Source organism: Pelodiscus sinensis, chromosome 3 (assembly GCF_052426305.1).
Source record: "Pelodiscus sinensis isolate ZL-2025 chromosome 3, ASM5242630v1, whole genome shotgun sequence".
Lineage (NCBI taxonomy): Eukaryota > Metazoa > Chordata > Testudines > Trionychidae > Pelodiscus > Pelodiscus sinensis.
In genome coordinates, this window is record NC_143054.1 from 74,342,274 (window position 1) to 74,364,918 (window position 22,645).

Here is a 22,645-nt window from a genome sequence, read left to right on the forward strand (position 1 = left end):
AGTTCAGTTGAGGGGTACATACTTTGTATATTTTGATGTTGACATTTTATGGTTTTGTGTTTTTCAAAGCTTTAAAAATTTTAAATGTCAATGTCCATTGTCATTAAATAATTGTCTTTCTCCATTCCATAGTTTCCCACATCTTTGATGATTTAAATTGATAAAGTGATAACAAATGCTTAAAATCCAGAATGTTGTGCAACTGTGTAATTTTAAATTAATCCAAATAAAAAAGTTTACTAATAATTGATATTATCCATCAAAATTATAACAAATATAAATTGAATTCTGACAAGTTTATAAATATGGTGGTTTGTTTTGAATTCACAGAATAGGTGTGATTCCTTGCATTGTAGCATCATCTTTTTGTATTTAATAAATGTGTTAGCATGTAGAACACGTTATTTTCTATATTCTCTGGATACACAATTATTAGGCAGGAAATATTTTTTCTTTTTTTATTTCACTATACAGGCAGTCCCCGGGTTACGTACAAGATAGGGACTGTAGGTTTGTTCTTAAGTTGAATTTGTATGTAAGTCGGAACTGGTACATATTGTAGGGGAAACTCTAGCCAAACATTTCTCCAGAGCTCAGTTTTATTCTCCCACACCTCACTTCCCTCAGTCCTTTATTCTCAAGCTGAGGTGTCTGCTGAGAAAAGCTGCTCTGCGTCTCCCTGGTCTGCTGGGGAGGGGAGGGGGCGCAAGCTTCGCGTCTCCCTGGTCTGCTAGGGGGAAGCAGCTAGTGCGGGGTTGCCTCACCCCGTTTGTAAGTAGGGATCCGATGTAAGTCGGATCCATGTAACCCGGGGACTGCCTGTATTATACTAGTGAAATTTCAGCTGTACAGCCCACAGTGAAAGGGTACGTGTCAGGAACAAAGTTTTAAAAAAATAATGGAAATGTTAAAATCAAAGAGTAGCATTCGAGGAAGTTACAGCTTTGGGATCCCTCCAACAGGTTCTGCAATAGCAACTAAAATAATTTAGAAGACCATGTTTTTTGTGCTGCTACTCCTGCTAATATTTTTGCTTATCCAGTGTCACTAAGGTACTGTGAAGGAAGAATATATTCCCAGAAGGGCAGCATGGTATAAGTGCTGGCTGCAAACTGGGGAAAAAAAGGATAGTGTAGAAAAATACACAGCTGGCATGCCAGATGTATGCCACTGCTGATCCATCTGTAGCACATGGTACATGCCAGCCACTTTGCTTGTTACTATACAGAGAGGCAGGGAATCTAGTGACAGAAAATTTCCAGTGCAGCTATAGAAATGCAAAGATAGAACATGGAAAACACACTTTTCTGTTTATTTCCACACTTTTATCTTCTTTCTTACGTTTGAAAATATTGTCAGAAAAGACTGTTTGGCTCAGTTAGCCTGAAAGCCTGGATTTTTGTCGTAGGGCTAATATCTGCCTCATTACTGTCCTATGTTTGTTTTATCGGCATATATGATACCTTGGTTATTTTCTTTGGTAATCTGGTCTGCTTGCCAAGAATTATTATTTTTATGAACCTTATTTCTGCTTGTTTCACTAACTTCTAAAAGTCCCTATAGTACTCTGCTTTTCTTTATATTGTACAGGTAGTTGCAGGTGGATTAAAGATTGTGGCTATGAACTGCCTTGTCTTTTGTAGATGTCTGTATATGACCAGAGATAAAAATGATCAAACTGTCATTTCACAGATTCTAAGGGTGCATCTACACTGCACCTTTATTTCGAGATAACTAGCATTATTTTGAAATAACAATGTGAGCATCTACACAGCCATTTGATAATTTCAAAATAACGGACAGCTTATTCCAAAATCTGTAAACCTCATTTTACAAGGAATAATGCCTATTCCAAAATAGTATTTCAAAATAAGGTGTGTGTAGACACTCTACTGCTACTATTTCGAAATAGCCCCTCACCAGGGCCATTCTAAGTTATTCCTTCCCAGTGCCTCCTAGGGCTCTTAATCGAGATAGCACATCTACACTAGGGAAGCCTGCCTCAGATTAATTTTAAGATTTCCCTGCTGTGTAGATGTGATATTTCAAAACAAACCATTTTGGTGTAACTATTCAGAATAGTTTATTTCAAAATAAGCGTGGAGGGTAGACATATCCTAAGGCAAAAAAGGGACCACTGCATAGTACAGGCCATAGGAAGTAAAGACTCTCAGGGTCTGTCAGGTAAATCTGCACTCCTGACAGGAGTAAGTCTCCCAACCCATTAAGAGAAATTCATACCTTGAGCGACCAAAGAATAACAGTTTGTTTGTGGAAAGAAGAGGTGAGAGGAGAGTAGGCCTGAGCTTGAGTTCAAACCCTGGGCATACTTTGCTGTGTAGACATAGTCTGCAGTTCTGAGTTTGGATGGCTAGCCTGAGTCTTCACTGGATCTGTAATAGTCATACTGCTTTTTTTAGCATGCTAACTCCAGCTCTGCTAGCATGAATCTGGGTACCTTAGACAGGAGGCTTGCTCACAGATGCAGTTTAGACTTCTCCAGAGGTAAGATTCCAGGCCTCTTGGCAGCCTGGAGACTTCACAGACTCTCTGGGTGATCCACCTTCTTACCTGATAGACTGCTTGAGCTCCAGAAAACTTGATGAGACTTGGGAGCCTTTCAGAAAAGATGAAAAGTAAATTTCAGAATTCTTGTTTTCTGGAAATCTTGAAATTTTAGGGTTTGAGCCATTCTGGAATGTTTGGAGTGTTTGTCGTGTGTGTGTGTGTGTGGGGGGGGGGAGTTTGTTTTGGGATTTTCCACGGAATGGGGGAATTCCAATTTCTGGTAAGCTCCAGTTCTGGTAAATCCTCTTCGAACTTTGCAGTCTGTTGCTGAGGTTACTTTGAACATATTAAATGCCTTTTTGCATTGTTTGTCCATGGACTGTGGGAATTCTGAAGTTATATGACATTGGTTTTGGCTCTGTACGTACATGTTTATGTCTTAAATGGTCGTGATCCATTAGAATTAAGTCTTTGGTGAGAAGCTATCCAATGTTTGGTTAAAGCTTTATGACACTGATAGTTCTATAATGACATTTATTTATCTGTGCTGAGCATCAAAGTGTGACAACATTTTTATGTTTGAAATGCCCCCTATATTTTGAGCAATTGTTCCATGTATTTGTCCTCATTTTCAGCAGAGATGGTTTTTCCAGCAACTGCATATAATGGGTAGGAGCAGTTTGCTGATGTGTTAGACTTTGGGGCTATGTCTACACTACGGCTGTGTCTACATTGGCACCCCTTTCCGGAAAAGGGATGCTAATGAGACCAGTCGGAATTGCAAATGCCGCGGGGCATTTAAATATCCCCCGCGGCATTTTCATGAACATGGCTGCCGCTTTTTTCCGGCTCGAGGTTTTGCCGGAGAAAAGCGCCAGTCTAGACGGGATCTTGCGGAAAATAAGCCCTTTTCTGGAAGATCCCTTATTCCTACTTTCAAGTAGGAATAAGGGATCTTGCAGAAAAGGGCTTATTTTCCACAAGTAGGAATAAGGGATCTTTCAAGTAGGAATAAGGGATCTTGCAGAAAAGGGCTTATTTTCCACAAGATCCCGTCTAGACTGGCGCTTTTCTCCGGCAAAACCCCGAGCCGGAAAAAAGCGGCAGCCATGTTCATGAAAATGCCGCGAGGGATATTTAAATGCCCCGCGGCATTTGCAATTCCGACTGGTCTCATTAGCATCCATTTTCCGGAAAGGAGTGCCAATGTAGACACAGCCCTCCAGTTTTTGCCGGAAGAGGCAATGCAAATGAAGCGCTGATTAGCATATTGCCATGCTTCATTTGTATTATCTATTCCAAGCCATTTTTGCGCAAGAGGTTTTTGCACTAAAAACCCCCTTTCTGCACAAGATCCTTATCCCTCTTATCTGAAAGAGGGATAAGGATCTTGTGCAGAAAGGGGGTTTTTGCACAAAAACAAGCAGTGTGAACATTTCCTTTTTGTGCAAAAACCTCTTTCAGATAAGAGGGATAAGGATCTTGTGCAGAAAGGGGGTTTTTAGTGCAAAAACCTCTTGCGCAAAAATGGCTCAGAATAGATGCAAATGAAGCACGACAATATGCTAATCAGTGCTTCATTTGCATTGCCTCTTCCAGCAAAAGCCATAGTGTAGACAAAGTCTGGATAGTAACTCTAAAGTATTTGCTCTGAATTCCAGGTCTGTAATAGACATTATAGATGACATTGAACATATTATCCATGATCTCATTGGTGCCTCATTTCCCTGTCTCTAAAATGGAGATAATACTTTCCTCCTCACGAGAATGTTGTAGGGATCCATTCATTGCAGCTGTATCATGTGGGATCTGTCCTGAATCTGATGCTTGTCCATATTTTTTTACAGAATTACAGAAACCTGGTGGGATGGGACGCATGATTGGAATATTGGTATGGAAGGGTACGGCTTGCTCAGGAAGGACAGACAGGGAAAAAAGGGAGGAGGGGTTGCCTTGTATATTAAAAATGTGCACACTTGGACTGAAGTGGAGATGAACGTAGGAGATAGCTGTGTAGAGAGTCTCTGGGTTAAGCTAAAAGGGGTAAAAAACGAGGGTGATATCATGCTAGGAGTCTACTACAGGCCACCTAGCCAGGTGGAAGAGGTGGATGAGGCCTTTTTTAAACAATTAACAAAACTATCCAAAGCCCAAGATTTGGTGGTGATGGGGGACTTCAACTATCCAGACATATGTTGGGAAACTAACACAGCGAGGCACAGGCTATCCAATAAGTTTCTGGACTGCACTGGAGACAACTTTCTGTTTCAGAAGGTTGAAAAAGCTACCAGAGGAGAAGCTGTTCTGGATTTGGTTTTAACAAATAGGGAGGAACTAGTTGAGAACTTGAAAGTGGAAGACAGTATAGGGGACAGTGATCACGAAATAATAGAGTTCATGATCTTAAGGAAAGGTAGAAGGGAGACCAGCACAATTGAGGTTATGGATTTCAGGAAGGCAGATTTTGATAAGCTCAGAGAACTTGTAGGTAAGGTCCCATGGGAAGCAAGACTGAAGGGAAAAACAACTGAGGAGAGTTGGAAGTATTTCAAAGGGACGTTGTTAAGGGCCCAAAAGCAAACAATTCCGCTGTGTAGGAAAGATAGAATATATGGCAAAAGACCAGCTTGGCTTAACAAGGAGATCTTGCACGATCTCAAAATAAAAAAGGAGTCATATAAAAAATGGAAACTAGGACAACTAACAAAGGAAGAATATAGGCAAGCAACCCAGGAAACTACAGACCGGTCAGTTTAACGTCTGTCCCAGGGAAGATAATGGAGCAGGTAATTAAGGAAATCATATGCAAACACTTGGAAGGTAATAAAGTGATAGGGAATAGCCAGCATGGGTTTGTGAAGAACAAGTCATGCCAAACTAATCTGATAGCTTTCTTTGATAAGATAACGAGCCTTGTGGATAAGGGAGAAGCGGTGGATATCATATACCTAGACTTTAGTAAGGCGTTTGATACGGTCTCGCATGATATTCTTATTGATAAACTAGGCAAATATAACTTAGATAGGGCCACGATAAGATGGGTGCATAATTGGCTGGATAACCGTAGTCAGAGAGTTGTTGTTAACGGTTCTAAATCCTGCTGGAAGGGGATAACAAGTGGAGTTCCTCAAGGGTCTGTTTTGGGACCCGTACTGTTCAATATCTTCATCAACGATGTAGATATTGGGATAGAGAGTACGCTTATTCAGTTTGCAGATGATACCAACTTCTTTGGAGGATAGGGACATAATTCAAAATGACCTTAGCAAGTTAGAGAAATGGTCAGAGGTAAACAGGATGAAGTTTAATAAAGAGAAATGCAAAGTGCTCCACTTAGGAAGGAACAATCAGTTCCATACATACAAGATGGGAAGCGACTGTCTAGGAAGGAGCATGGCGGAAAGGGATCTAGGGGTCATAGTGGACCACAAGTTGAATATGAGTCAACAGTGTGATGCTGTTGCAAAAAAAGCAAATATGATTCTAGGTTGTATCAACAGGTGTGTTGTAAGCAAAACTCGTGAAGTCATTCTGCCGCTCTACTCTGCACTAGTTAGGCCTCAGCTGGAGTACTGTGTCCAGTTCTGGGCGCCACATTTCAAGAAAGATGTGGAGAAATTGGAAAGGGTACAGAGAAGAGCGACAAGAATGATTAAAGGTTTAGAGAACATGACCTATGAAGCCAGGCTTCATGAACTGGGCTTGTTTAGTTTGGAAAAAAGAAGATTAAGGGGGGACATGATAGCGGTTTTCAAATATTTAAAAGGGTGTCACAAGGAGGAAGGCAAAAATTTGTTCCTCTTGGTTTCTGAGGACAGGACAAGGAGTAATGGGCTTAAAGTGCAGCAGGGGAGGTTTAGATTGGACATTAGGAAAAATTCCTAACTGTCAGGGTGGTCAAATATTGGAATAAATTGCCAAGGGAGGTGGTGGAATCTCCCTCTCTGGAGATATTTAAGAACAGGTTAGATAGACATCTGTCAGGGATGGTGTAGACGGAGCTTGATCCTGCCTTGAGGGTGGGGGGCTGGACTCGATGACCTCTCGAGGTCCCTTCCAGTCCTATTATTCTATGAGTCTATGATTCTATGATTTTCATTAATAAAATTAAGTGAGGAGAAGTGAAAAGCAGTAGACTTAAGAAATAAAAATGAAACACACAACTGAAAAATTGGGACTAACTGGCATGGCAGTAGTACTGCTGAAAAGGCTATAGAACCACAATTTTCAACCTGTGATGCATGGACCCCTGGGGATCCACACACTATATCTAAAATTTCCAAAAGGGTCCACACCTCCATTTGAAAAAAAAAAGGAGTATATAAACTGAAAAAGGTTGAAAACTACTGCTATGAAGATGATAATGAATGACGAATAGAATATGAGTCAAAAGTGTGACTCGATGGGGAAAATGGCTATCATCATTTGAGGACAGAGGCGGGGAACATTTTTTGGGTCAGGGGCTGCTGACCCATGGAAAAATCAGTTGGGGGCCGCACACAAGTGAGAAGCCAAAAAAACCTACCAAACCCTCACTGAGGTGGCCCCTGACTGAGAAATATAAAGACACACCCCACAGTCCACTGACACACCAGAGCCTAGTGGGGTCCAGGCTAGTAGATTTTATGTGCTCTAGTCCTTCAGGTAGGTGCGGGCTCCCCAATGCTAGAAGGGAGCCCTGAGGTTTGGGTGTCATATGCATGCAAGCCAGGGGCCGCATCCAGCCCCCGGGCCTGAGGTTCCCCACTGCTGGACTAGTGGATAGGTAAAACATAGGATACAGTTGTTCTATTCTACTGGATTACTGTGTATAATTCTGGGTGCCACAAGCTAGGGAAGATATGAACAAATTGAAGAGCATCCAGAATAGATACAAAAGATAAAAGGGTTAGAAAACCAGACCTACCAGGAAAAGTTAAAAACCTGGGGATGTTCAGTCTTGAGGAAAGAAAATCATAGGGAGGCTTGATAACAAATTTAGTTAGGGCTGTTACAAAGTGATCAATTGTTCTCCATGTCTACTGAAGATAAGACAAGAAGTAATGGGCTGAAACTGTAGCAAGGGAGATTTTGGTTAGAAACTATGAATATCACTCCAACTGTAAGGACAATTAACCTCTGGAATAGGTTTCTAGGGAAGATAGTGGAATTCCCCACCAGTGGAGGGTTTTAAAAACAGCTTGGAGAAATAGTACTCAGGTATGATGTAGACTTGATTCTATCTCAATCTGATTACTGAGTGTAAAAAGCACAAAAATAAGTGCCTCTAGAAAATTGCTGATACTGCCTATTCTGTTTTTCCACATTATTGCAGATTTTCTAAAGATGCATCATAAGAGCAGAACATTTTGCTTCGCATTATAATGAGAACTAATAAAGACTTTGATGTTCTTTGATTATCACACAAGGTGTATGATTCAGTCAGCTGAAAGTAGGTTAAGTTTATGCAGTGTAACATTGTAGTTGGAATGAATTCGTTTTGGTAAAAATAGGACTCCACTCAAACATATTCTGCTCTAGTGGGACTGCAATTTAGCATGCTTGTCTGGGATGCAGTCCAATTAATTTATAATCCGGCTAAAGTTAAAAAGTTTCTTGTTGAGAGTAAAAATATATTTTATTTAAGAAAACTAGATGAGGATGACAGTGCTGGAAAGCCAAACTCTGTTTTCAGTTTTTTAAACCATGTTGCACAGTAGTACAATGACTGTTATACCTCTCAGGGTATGTCTATACTGCACGCTTTATTTCAAAATAGTTATTTCAAAATAGCTTATTTTGAAATAGAATGTCTACACTTCGGGGAAGCCTCAAAATTAGTCTGAGGCAGGCTTTCCTAATATAGATATGCTACCTTGATTTAGAACTCTAGGAGGCACTGGGGAGGAATAACTTTGAATGGCCCTGGTGAGGGGCTATTTCAAAATAGAAGCAGTGGAGTGTCTACACATGACTTATTTCAAAATAGTTATTTCAGAATATGCATTATTCTTCATAGAATGAGGTTTACAGATTTCGGAATAAGTTGTCCGTTATTTTGAAATTATTTCAAAATAACAGAATAGCTGTGTAGATGTTCACATTATTTCGAAATTACTCTAGTTATCTCGAAATAACGGTGTAGTATAGACGTACCGTCAGAACCAGAAAGGTGATAATGAAGCAGACTTCTGAATGGTGCCTTAAATGTGTCAAACAATGACATCCAAAGAGTTTTTGTGTCTATGACAATCCTGCATCTAACATGTAGAGAAATTTTGCTTTGCTGTTCATTTTTCACTGGTCATGACATTCCTACAGAAAAATGCCCTTGCCCAAATGGCTGATAGGTGTCAGAATAAGATATTGTATTTCTTTGATTGGTTGCAGCTGCTCAAATATTTCACTTCTCCCTTTTTCCCAACTTTGAAAGACCTTTGTGTACACCGTACATCTGACATAAATGTTAATTAGATATGGCAGCATTTTGATTCAAGTAGTCATAATGAGTAGAGCTAAAGTTCACAATTCCTAGCTCTAACAATAGCAAATCATCAGGAAAATATTCTTCTTCTCAGTAACAGGATATTTTTTAAAGTGGAAATAAATACAGTGCAGGTGGGTAGAGGGGAGATGCTACCTCTTTAGTAGGAAAATGTATGTCACCAGAAGGAAGTGTTCACTGGTAATCTACAAATAAATAAAAAATCAGGATAATTTCAAATAGTGATTTCATTAAAGGATTTACAATCTGCTAAACATTGAGCAAATAACAAATATTGTTAAGTTCTGGCTATACATCATTATTACTTATTCATGCTGCAGTAGTGCACAGATAGTTTTCAAAACCTGAGTTCAGAGTTCCACATATCTAAAACAGATTATATCAAAGTGTGGAGCTGCATTGTCTGATACCATGGAGAGGATTATTAGTGATTGATTTTTAATCTCCTCGAACCACATATGCCCTCCTCAACAGCATGCTGATCTAAGGGAACGCAATAATATTTTATTATTCCATTTTTGTTAAGAATACACAGTCTTAAAATAAAAAGCCACTATGAATTCAGAAAGATACATTTGTCACTTATTATGGGTTAGCAAAGCTTTAGAATATATCTATAAAACTTGGAGCCAGTGCTTTGTCTTCTGACAAGTAATGACTCATTATTGTGATTCCTAATAATATTTGCTTTGTAGTTTTAATATGATAAATAGAAATATATTTAAATGAGCATCTTTATCAACATCTGTTAGAGAGAGAGAGAGAGAGACCTTTCAGTTGACTTTATACCATTTGATTCAGGAAGTATTTTGTATATTGTCCATATTATCCTGTTAACTGTATGTTGAAAAATCAAAACTAGTTTGTAAAACCACAAATCTGATGTCTATAATGACATGAATACATTAGAAGCTTCTTTGTAGCATCAATAAGAATTTATTTTAGTAATGCCAATTGGGGAAAAAAAGCAAATTTGTGAATGGTACTATTAAATACCATGTCAATTTTAAAATACAGTTGGGATTTTTCTTTCCTAGAAGATATGCTCCAGTTCAAACAGGAATTAATTCAGAAAAGTCCAATGCCCTGTCTCATATAAGAGGTCAGAGTAGACAATCACAGTGGTTCTTTCTGATCTATGAATCGGTGAATATTATTTAGTCAAACAAACATGATATTAATTATAAAGCTAATATATTGGTATTCTCAATTTTTAAATAAACTCTCGAAACAGACAGATGGCTTGTAGCCACTTGTCAAACATCAAAAACTCAGGGGAATGGCTTAGATTTGACCCTTTTGTGATATGCACGTTGGAATCTAAAGGTAATGCAACATCTAAAACTTTTAATCTTGTAAGAGAGGCTACCCTTGATTTCATATAGTAAACTTTGTCATTGGCATTTTGACTTTTAGAACCTTTGATGCTATTTTTTCTAAATTGATCAACTATATTGCACTGGCAAAATATGCATTTCCATTTGCAGGAGGATAATTACTTTCCCCAGAAAAGTACATTAGCATACAAACCCCTATTTATACACACAATTACCCAAATTGCATATTTCAGGCTACTGACAGTTTATGTGGCAATATCCTACAGGTGTAACTTAGGTGTTGAACTTTGGAGGTGGGGGAGCCTTTACTGCTTGCTTCAAGTTTCTAATAAAACTTTGAAGCGGAATATATAATTACACTGCCATTTTGGGCTCTGAAGTTGTGGATGTTTTCTTTTCTGTGGAAAATGTTTTATCTTCATTTCCTGTCTGTCTTTCCCCCCAAGCATTTTATCCACTCTGTTCCCTGCATCCCTGCCCCTCCAAAAAACAAGCAAGTAACTGTCCAGGTAAAATTTCACTGGTATAACTTCATCTTCTTGTGGGACACTTCCACAGTTTGGCTTCACCTCTCATCACAGATTTTGGAGCTGTGTAGACCAGCTGTCATACAAAAGTGCCCACCGGGTGTTAAAGGACTGTACTATACCTGAGTAAGCATAAATATCATGTGATGTAGTTCTTAGCTGCTGACTTTTCGGCCACTTGTTCCCATGCCAGAAACATCTATTTCAATTTTCTAGGTTTTCTTTTAACCTGTTTTTATGAAAAATTTTGTGAATGTCATGAAAGTGTTTATCCTATGAAACATGAAGGTGTTTATCCTATAAAATTAGATATACAATATTGTACCTGATTTTGCAAATGCATAATTCAAGTTCTTTAAAGGCTTCCTGTAAATTTACACTATTCCAAATCTTAGAATAACAAATTCAAGTCACTAAAACTCCTAGGCAATGTCTACGCAGCAGTATTATTTCAAATTAACTGGTGTTATTCTGAAAACACATAGTCCTCATATACCTAGCAAGCAGTTATTTTGACATAATGTCAAAAAAATGTCAAGCTGGAGGATTTCTTACTCAGACTCTTGTAACCCTTATTGTATGAGGAGTAAGGAAAGCAGGTGTGCTCTAACTCAGACTTCCTGCTCTGTACAGAGTGCCAAAAGGGAAATAAGCTATTTTGACTTAAGCAATGCAATTGACGTAGCTCAAGTTGTGTAGCTTATTTCAACTTTAGTCCTGCTATGTAGATGTGCCTCAACAGACATATTGCTGCCTATACTGGGTGGTTAATCTGGTATAATAACACTACACAAGAATGAGTGTTTACATCCCCCTGAATCACGTAGTTTCTAGAATAGACCATGACTAAGAGTCCAAACACTCTTAATTCCTCCTAAGGGAGCATAATTCAACATAGCTCCTTCCAGAACACATGGTTGTTACTCCTCAGCTGATCAGAGGTTCACTACAGAGTAGCATAAGACATTCTCATCCTCTTCCTCTGAATCCAACCCCCTGCTTACTCAGGAGCAAAGGCAAATGTGTGCCTATTTCATTGAGTGGAGACTTAACAGTATCTAGTCATCCATTTCCTTATTTAAAGTCATGGTTATTATTGTTCTGTGTCTTAATGAAAATCAAAAGAAGACTATTCCAAAACTGTCTTGAGATCATCTTTTTAGTGGGAAAACACTTACAATATTCTTTCCCCATACACTGTGTTCTTCTCTGGAGCTCAACAGCATATATTGCAGATAATAACATAGAGCCACTCAAACAGCTGGTGAAATAAATGAAACAATTCCAGATAGCTGCCAAAATGATCTTACTTGCCAAAGGAGTTCCAAACTTTCCAGAACACCTTTGCTTCTGTTTTTGTGTAAGGAATGATTTTCCTAATAATGTCAATAATAGTATTTTTTTTCAGATTTAAAAGCTGTGCTATAAGTCTGCTCCAAAACACACACACATTTGGGACTTGAAATCATAAAATTACATGTGCTTATTTCTATAAATTATTTCATTGTTAGTATTACCCAGCTAAGTAACAAAAATGAACTTGTTTGTAACATTGTTCTATTAAAATGAAATGGTGAAAGACAGATGCCAATAATAACTTTTCATGGGAATCTAGCTTTAACTTTTCCTGTGGTGTGGTAGACATGTCTATAGTATACCTGAAAGGTGTTTTGTTTTGTTTGGGTTGAACTGATATTCACCTTTAGTAGGCTAAACTAAGTCATAAATCCCTGCTTCGTTCCATTAACAAAGGTTGTGTGGTATGTCTTAGTGATGGTGTGTTCAACAAATCTCCTAAAATGCCTAAACTTCTGAAGATAAAAAGCTTCCTTCAAAAAATAGAAAATGGACCATTGTAGAGGTGTGTCTTCTGGTGCTCTCTTTGGTGCATGCAGAAGTCCCATGTTAGACAATTAAACAACAATAAACTTGAGGTTTGAGATACACACACATCTAGCTGAGGATGGATCTTTGACATGTTTTTTCCTTTAGTTCATTTGACCTCTATTTACCAAGGTGCACATAACATCAATTGCCCAGGACCATAGCCTTGGCTCATAGCCATAACCTCCCACACAAATATATGTTGGCTGAGGCACATCATATATTTTTTATCTAGAACAGGTTATGATGTGTTACTACTTTATATCAAGTGAACCAAGTGTTACACAAGTGAATCAAATTCATAATTTAGAAATGTCATTAATATCATGCAGACAGATTTTAAGGAGGAATCCAGTGAGATTTTCAGCTGCATATTGCTTTTTATTAAGATTATCTTTTTGAGGTACACATACATTCTATAGAAGCAGTTTTCTTTCTAGGAAAATGTTTGATGACACAAAACATTATAGAGATGCAGAGCAACTACGATATGGCTCTAGCACACTCATAATATTGGGAGTCATCAGATAATCATTGTCTGCCTTCAAGAACTCTGAAACCAAAGTCAAATCAAATTACATAACATTAAATTCTCCTTAAGGAAGCTAGCAAATATTGTGGTAAGAGGAAAATTTGAAAGTCTAATATATTTTTTCCCACAACTTTCTGGAGTTGGTTGTATGCAGCGCAGTAAGCTCTGTATATAAAAATGATCTCTCACCATTTAATTTTCAGTAACTATTTTCAGGAACTGAACTGTAAGAAAGAAGTACATAATATTCTCTCCTTTCCCCACTGAGTTGTAGTATCCAATTTGCCTGCCATTGTAAATAGTTAATAACTGATTTTCTGTCATGCTGTTCATGGTTTTCTTGGGTCTGATTTGTCTGTGCATGTTTCATTTGGCAAGTTGCAAGTTGGCAATTTTTGCAGCAACATAGAATATAGATGAAATAAAATTTCTGTAAATTGGAGGGTCTACTATGCAATTGACATGGGTTTCAGTTTGAAGTGGCTGAACTGGTTTGATTCTGGAAATTGATTTTGTGGCTCTTGATCCTTTAGTTGGTACTTCACTATTTGCATCCAGCTGCCAGTATTCAGATATTAATGGACCTTACCTGCATGTAAAGCATGTTCAGAGCTAAAGACTTAGGTTAGCTCTCATTCCTAAAACTGAAATACCCACCTGGAGAAGTGAAAAAACAAATGGACAGAGCCAAAGAAGTACACAGACATAAATTACTTCATGACAGATCAAAAAGAGAAAATAACAGAACTTCTCTTGTTATTATCTATAGTCCACAATTCAGACCCCTCCAGCACATTATACACAATCTGCAACCCATCTTGGAAAATGATCCTTCACTCTCAGAGGCTTTGGGAGAAAAGCCTATTCTCGCCTATAGACAACCCCTCCCCCCAACCTGAAGTGAATTCTTTCTGGTAACCATGCCACACAACCACGTCATAAGCAGCCAGGAACATAGCCCTGCAACCAAACGCGATGACAACTCTGCCCACATATCTATACTAGTGAATTCATCACTGGAGCCAACAACATAAGCTACCAAATCAAAAGGTCATTTGATTGCACATCCAGTAATTTGATCTATGCCATCAAATGCTAGCAATGACCCACTGCTATATATCTTGGACAAACTGAACAATCTGTGCGGGAAAGTATCAATGGACATAAATCAGATATACATAAAGGGATCATACAGAAAGCTGTTGGGGAACATTTAAATCTTCCTAATCATGGTTTAAAATATCTTCAAGTGGCTGTCTTGTTGCAAATTAATTCTACTAGCCCGATATACAGAGGCGCATTGGAATTAGAGTTCATCCGCAAATTCAATTTGCATGCTAATGTACTCAATCGTGATGAAGACTAGCTGGGACACTATCTACTTAACTTTCAATAGAGGTGCAAACAGCTCTTTGCGTAGATTCCTATGTCAGGAGGGATACTATCAATTGACTTAATCTGCTTCATTTTAACTACTCAATCTTCAGATACTCACTGATTCCTTTAACCTTCCCCCCCTATTTTCTATATCCTCCCCCATCCTTTTTTCCTCCCCCCCCTCCTATTTATTTTGGGTCTTCACATCCTAAACTTCAAACTCTGGTCATCTGAAGAAGTGGGCTATGCCCATGAAAGCTCATGATACCATCTACATGTTTTGTTAGTCTACAAAGTTCTATCAGATCGTTTGTTGTTTTTCTCATATAGTTGTGAGCCTCCCAGTCTGGGTCAATAGCTTTGGGGTAGGGAGGGGGTGGGCTCATGCTTAGTACTCTAAAAATACATGAGAACACAGTGTTTTGAAGCCTAGTGAGGGGGTGTATTTCAGAGTCTGAATTCTCTTAGACATACCCTAAGGCTTTGTCTTCACTGCAAATTCTTCTAGCAGAAAATATGCTAATGAGGGACTTATTAACATAAATTGCAATCTCATTAGCATATTTTCTGCCGTTTCTTTTTGCGCAAGGGGTTTTTGCACAAAAGCAAGCAGTGTGGACATGGGACAGGCATAAGGATCTAGCACAAAATGGGGGTTTTGAGCAAAAAAAGTCCACACTGCTTGTTTTTGAGCAAAAACCCACTGCACAAAAAGAAATGGCAGAAAATATGCTAATGAGATTGTGCCTTATGCTAATGAATCCCTCATTAGCATATTTTCTGCTGGAAGAACTCACAGTGAACTTGTAGCCTAAGAGACTCCATTGGGATAGGCTGAGTGGGTTGATATGGATCAGTGTCCTAAATAATTCATCCTTCATGCAAAACTGATGGGTATATGAAAAAACAATGAGGAATTCTGTGGCCCCTTAGTGAATATTTGGAGAGGGGAAATTGCCTTTGTAATGCATTAAGCATTTGAGATCCTGCATCTTAAACTGAAAAGTTGTTTGTTTGGTTGGTCAGAAGAAGAGAGTGATTCTTGATGGTTTTAGGGGAGGGGAAGATGTAAAATGGCTGGAAAGAGGCCAGCATGGTGGCTATCCCATCACCCAGGAATGAGGGATTTTAAAAGCCTGTGCTGGGACCCTCCCCTGTTATTCAAGGAGTAGGACTGGAAGCATCCACCTTCCCTTGCTTTTCTGGTTGTAAATATACCAGGTTATTGGCTATATCTGCTGTGGGCTTTTCACTTGCCACCCTGTTGAGGGGGCTGGGAAGGAATTTTTCCCTTTCTACCATATTGACTCAGGTTCAGTTGTGTTTATATGCCTTCTTCACAGCAAGTTTGGGTGGTCCCTGTTCAAACAGAACATGATGAGTTGTAGGCCGTACGTTGCAACTTACTATTTAATGTAAAGCAGATATTCATTGAAGGTACTCCATAAAAGAGGGCATGTAGCAACGGATAAATGTCTTTGAGAAGGACTTAATGAAGAGGTTTGTGGTAACTGAGTGAGCTGGGGGTGGTTGGGGACTCCTGTTGGTGTGGTAGTGAGCCAATTCCCCATCATTATAGTCTACCTTGAGGGGAGTGCTTGATAAGGTCCCAGCATGAATTTGCTGGAGGGATATATATGGCAAATGGAGGGAAGAGTCGGTTGAAGCCCCTTTCCCCCGGGATTGTAAGGTCCCAGAAATGGATACACTGGAGAGACTTGGGTGGAAAAGGGACCAGGGGACCAGTTAAAGCACTCCTCTTCTGGTTAATTATGATTACTTGCACTCTACGTGCTATCTGCTGGGTAGTCCCAGACAACTAATAATAAAGTTGTGGTGTCTCTTCTCCTTCTCTCAGCATAGCCAGACAATGAAATATTTTAATTGACCCAAATGGAAATAGTTTTCCATTTTTCAGTTTATGAAAATTGTCAAGATTTTGATTTTAGTCCCTGCTTCAGGGTGGAGACATTTTTTGATGCATAAAATGGAACAGGAAAATTGTCTCCTGACGAGCTCTAGTAATTTATACATGTTTACAATTTTTTAGAAATGAGAATAAAAAACAGAGAAAATTCCAGTATCCTTTTAACTGAAATATTCATGATTACTACATTAAAATCTGTTTTTCAGTTTGCTTGGATTTTGCACAATATTTTTGTATTCCACATAACTCTCACAAAATTCAAGAAAAGGTCGAACTTTATTTTTGGCTCTTAAAAGACTGTAAGAGCCCTTATATTATAAAGGTAATATGAAATATGTCACTGAGGCTAACAGAGTTTTGGAACTTGGAACATAGAGTGCACTTTATTCTGTACTTAGTATGATATGCAGTTTACCTGCTAAAACAAGCTCTGAAAAAGAGCCAATGAGCATACTCAGCTTTCCTGATTCAACAAATTTCAACATAACAATATTTGTAAATTAAGATCAGAAACTCCTTAGCTACTTGCCAAATTCAATATTAAAAACCAAAGTGCTGATCTCTACCAAAACCCTAATTTGCGAGTACCTCTTAATAATATGAAGAGCTAATGGAAAGATGATGACACATGTGTATACAGCTTTTGCCAGATCAGGCCCTATATTTGTTTCTTTAAATAGAAATGTGTGAAATAGAATCATAACATGACAATTTGGAGAAAACAAATATTGATCTCTTTAATACACAAGATATTCCCCACTCCCCCACAAACACACCAATATACTTTCTGAACATATTTTGTTCTAAAATTCCAGTTTTATGCAAATTAAAATGGATCAATTATGGGCTGCCTCAAATATAGGGTGTATAGTGAAAATGCTGACAGATTCTTCTTAAAGCTGCCAAGTGCCAGCAGAATAAGGTGCCTTTAACCCCAGTGAATGCTGATGCAGAGGTTTAGTACTGTATGAATTTTACAAAGTTACCCAGGAGAGAAATCTTATTATTCATTGACTCTTGTGCCTGGTGCAGTAATTGTATCTGGTACAATTTTTCTTGACTTACTTTGTGGTTATTTTTTATTCTTATATAAAATAGGGGAAAGGTGTAAAACACAAGAAAACCTTAAGCTCATCTATTTAACCTATTCTGATTCAAAAAAGAAACTGGAGATTGATAATAGAAAATTTTAGGTGTAGTATTTGTTTTCCTTCCCAGTATTACATTTAATAAAAGTGACATTTATTCTGCACACAAAACATAACAAGAAGTTCATCATAGCACTAGGCATTACTTTCCTACCAAAACAACTACTAATGACCTGCCAATTATTTTAAAGTGTTGACTGTCTTCTACATACCCCATAATGCAATAAACATCTTCCTAGATCTTCAATAACATTCTAACCTTAGAATTACATAGCAGGGCTGATGGCTTTAAGGAAATAAAATTCAGTTTCCATAGAAATATTTTTGTGTTAATATTCTCAAGGGCTTTCTGCATTATCTTAAAGAGCAAAGTGTATAACTTGACGCAGCAGACCAGAATATATAGGTTGAGCCTCTGTAATTCGGGATTCCCTGGTCCAGCAACATCTGTCATCTGGCAGGACCACGGGTGTTCCAGGACCAGAAACTCCTGGTGGAGGGCTGGTGGCTGGGCTTCCCGCAGTGGAACTGCTCACAGGGCTAGGAGCTCAGCACTCCACAGTGGGGCTGCCCCACGGGGCCAGAGCCTGGCGCACAGGGAGCTGGTCTGCCTGGCATTAGCAGAGAAAGAGGTGGGGGGACTGACAGGGAAGTGAGGGTGGTGGCAAGGGGAAACTAAGCAGGAGGCTGGCAGCTGGTCCAGGGCTGGGGGAAGCTGGTAGCAGGGGAAGGCACAACTGACCTGCAAAATCCCTCATCCAGGACCGATCAGGACCTGAGGGTGCCAGACCAGGGAGGTCCAACCTGTACGGGTACTGATTTGTGTTTTGAAAGGTTTTCTGCATGTTTATTTTTTAAAAAGTATTGTGGAAGCAGTTAACATCCCCCTTCTACAAATTTATAGCCTGCCGTAATTAGCACTCTTAAATTATGTCCTGAATTAAAACTATTAGTTTTTCAATTGATGAATAGCCACAATGTTAGATTGCTTCCATTTTGAGCAATTTACAATATTCCACCCAAGTAAAATGTTGGACATTAATGAGTAATTTGGTAGACCACACATTTCAGATTAGGCAAGGTATGTCTGCATTACAGATGTGGCTTCTCTATTGGCTCTTTCTTTTCACTTAAAAATGAAAGAGTTTTTGACTAATCTGAGGTAATTTTTTCCCTTGATAGAAGGGAGACAGTAGGATTTACTTTTTTAAGTCCATTTCTCTCTGTGTATGGGAGATGATATCATGGTAACATATTAACAGCTTTATACAAATGGATCATTATTAATGCTCCCACTCTGTGTCTTCACTTCTTACAGGAAGAGCCCTATGTGATGTTCAAGAAGTCTGACAAACCTCTGTATGGGAATGATCGATTTGAGGGTTATTGCATTGACCTCCTCAGGGAGCTAGCTACCATCCTTGGATTTACCTATGAAATCAGGCTGGTGGAGGATGGCAAATATGGAGCCCAGGATGATGCCAATGGACAGTGGAATGGAATGGTTCGTGAACTGATGGATCATGTAAGTTCATTTTTGATAGCTTGTGTGCTATTTTACTGAAATATAAGTGAGAGCAACATTTAACAAGATCCAGCAGGTTGCTGATTGCTTTTTTGACACAGATAAATTGTGATACCAGTGTATGTTAATGCCAATTGTATGCTGAGATTTTCTATGCCAATGAGTCTCTGTACTTTAAAAAAAAAAACGAAAAGAAGCTTCTTTCCAGTTTTTAAAATGTATCATTAAACCTAGGCTATTTATTTTGCCTCTCTGTTTTTGTCTTTCTAATGGAAAGCGCTTCATGCTTCATGAATCATTTCCAAATCTAAACGTAGGAAAATAGATAGCAACCACAATGAATTCTTAGGAGTAATGTATTACTCTTGTGAAAAGAAATATGATACTCACTAACTTAATCATTCAAGAGCAATCAGCTCTTCTTTTTTTGGCAGGAGATTTGATGCTTTCTCTCAGAAGAATCCCTATGTAACCTTTAATATATGCAGTATTATCTCCCCATTAACATACACTGAGCAGATCCCTGTCTTTTCTCCTTAAAACATGTGCTGTAATGTCCAGGCAGAAAGACAGAAATATCAATGTACACTGAAGCAGCAGGATAATTCAATGTGAGTCAAAACAGATATCATTACAGGCAATTGTTTGTAATTGAATAAGTCAGGCATCCTTTCTTTCTGGCCTTTAAAATATACTTTCCCAGTTGGTGGTGCCAATTTGATTTGGTCTCTTGGAAATACAGTTTAGTTCTGTTGGAAAATTATGCAATTCTCCTTAGCTTCTTTGTGTTTATTTATTTTGGTAAATTGCTCAATATCGAGGCATCTGATCAAAGCCACTTGAAAGAAACCAAACCCTATGTATATCAATGTGATTTAAAACAACAAAAACATAGGAAGGTTATACTGTAGCTCCAGTCAGATTTTTTCATCCTGATGCTGGGAAAAAATACATGGGCCTTCAGAAACAAGAACCGACAGTTTTTGAGCAGTTTATAGTGATAGGAATCTCTCCTGCCTCTATGTGCCCTAAAAGTTCACAAGACTATGAGAATTTGCCAAAATGTTCAGATTTACAGTATTACTTTAACACCCTTCTCTTCAGTCATAATGTAATCCTGTTTTAAAGAAGTCTACATTAATACGAGGTAGGAACTTTTCATCTTGACATGCATCATCCACACAAGGGAGGAACAGTGCAGCATTTCAATATGCACTGCTATACATGCACCCATAGTCTGAACTTCAGGGTAATGTAGATATGTCTTAAGACACGTGTGAAGAAGTCCTGGCACTGAAAAAAAAGAAAAAACGGTTAGAACTGGGGCGACTCGAGTCACTCTCTTCTGATAGTATATCACAATGTCAGTAACTGGTTTTACCCATGGAGCCTCAAGCTCATTCATTGTTTGGAACAATATTTGCCTATCTCCAATGGAAAAGCTTGACTTTTTAATTTCACAGTCATAGAGGTAAAGGCCAGAAGAAACTATCAGATCATCCCGTCCATACAGACCTCCTGCATACCCTGTGGGTGTACCAACACCACCCAGAACCTACACACTAAACCCCACAGTTAAAATTAGATCAAAGTATTACAGCCCAGAGGAGACTGGACTATTAATTTACCACAGGCGAGAACTGGAGAAACCAATGTGCTTTGTTGCCTAAGAGCCTGCAATGGCAGGGAAATGATTAAGTGATATACACTCAGCTAATCCTGGCATGTGCAGCACCCACATACTGACATAAAAGGTGAAAATCCCTCAAGGCAATATTCCTTCTCAACCCCACTCCCTGAGCATGTGTGCAAAATTTGTGCACATATGAGAGAGAATGCATGGTGCTCCCTCAAAGCACTAGCTTGCCTTGTGCAGTTGTATCCCACACACCTAGATTAGGTCTACACTGCAGAGTTTTTGCACAAAAACTCGCAGAGCGTCCACGCTGCACGCGTGTTTTTGTGCAAGTAAATTTACAGTAAATCAGATGGAGAGGGGTTTTTGCACAATAGTTATTCCTCTTTCTATGAGCAATAAGCCTGTTTGTGCAAGAGCTCTTGCACAAAAAGGTATGTGTGGATGGAAAACGGGGGGGTTGTGCAAAAACAGCCTATCGAAATAAGCACAGGTGCTCTGGTAGCCACTCCGTTCATGGCAATCAGAGCTTTCTTGCGAAAGAATGTCTGTGCAGTCTGGACACTCTCTTGTGCAAAAGTGCATCACTTTTCCGATGCGCTTTTGTAGTGTGGACGTGCTCTTGCGCAAGAAGTTTTTGCATAAGATCTCTTCTGCAAAAAGCTTCTTGCGCAAGAAGCCTGCAATGTAGACGTAGCCCTAATGTGGTTCACTGCCCAATGTAGTGACACTTAGACCACTTATAAAGAGAGATAAGAACAAGGGAACTCTACAGCCACAGTTGAAAGCTACATGGCTTTATAGCTCAAGCTGTAGAGACTTGTATACTAAGCTCAAGAAGGCCCAGGTTCAAATCTGCCTGGTGGTAGTTATACAGTGTCCCATCTCTAGTTGTGGTCCCCTTGGATGCTTAAGAAGGAGATAAAACTTAAACCCTCCTAAAATGCATTGGGTAAAATAAAATATGAGCATGCAGGTAGCTGGCTGAAGCCCCAAAGCCTGAGCTTTTAGGAACATGAGACGTAAACTAAAAATGAGCCACAGGGCTGCTGAACTCTGCTCCTTATATCACATTCTCCTCTGTTGAGGAATCATCACATGAATTTTGAGCCACTTTACATTTATCCTTTCTACTTAGTTCCTCTGTCTGTATTACAGCAGTCTGTTGTTTTTGCACGTAAAGTTCCAGTGACCTCCCACCCAGACATTTGTTTAGGGTGACATTCTCAATGTGCTGAGTGATTTCCAGACATTCTGAGCATCTCCTGAGCAAAGATACCTCATAAATGAGGGATAATTTATAGCAGATAGGCAGCAACTTTGTTAAATAAAAAGGATTGTGAACAAATGAAAGAAACAAGTGTGTGTGATCTTTGCGCTACAGGCATAGGTGTGCACAGAACATTTCATTAGGGTGTGCACCCAGGGAATTTTATTTATTTATTTTTTTAAAGGTGAACATTTTTTGACTACTCATTCATAAAGGACATTATTTTATTCATCAAACAAACTAAAGAAACTAAAACATAACTAAACTTTTTTTTTAATTAACAGCTAAACTTTACTTAAAAATACAAACTTAAGAATGGGACATTGTACTTCTTAGTTTGTTTTTATATGTGCAATTTGGTGCTTATTGCATAATATAGCAATCCATATTTTAAAACTAAAAGAGTGTATCATGCGATTAAATTAAAACGCAAAGCCACTTTTTTTTTGAGACATTATAGGGTCACCAGGTAGTCTTAAAAAAAATACAG

At 38.8% G+C, this 22,645-nt stretch overlaps 1 protein-coding gene across 3 annotated transcripts in view; it reads left to right on the forward strand.

Moving 5' to 3' along the window:
- The window catches only part of GRIK2 (glutamate ionotropic receptor kainate type subunit 2), a 622,020-nt gene that overhangs the window by 355,329 nt on the left and 244,046 nt on the right, over window positions 1-22,645 (forward strand). For all 3 annotated transcript variants that reach the window (XM_075923935.2, XM_089777200.1, XM_089777199.1), the window contains exon 11: window positions 19,043-19,249. In XM_075923935.2, the coding sequence (XP_075780050.1) occupies window positions 19,043-19,249 (207 nt within the window). The remainder of the gene's footprint in view (window positions 1-19,042; window positions 19,250-22,645) is intronic.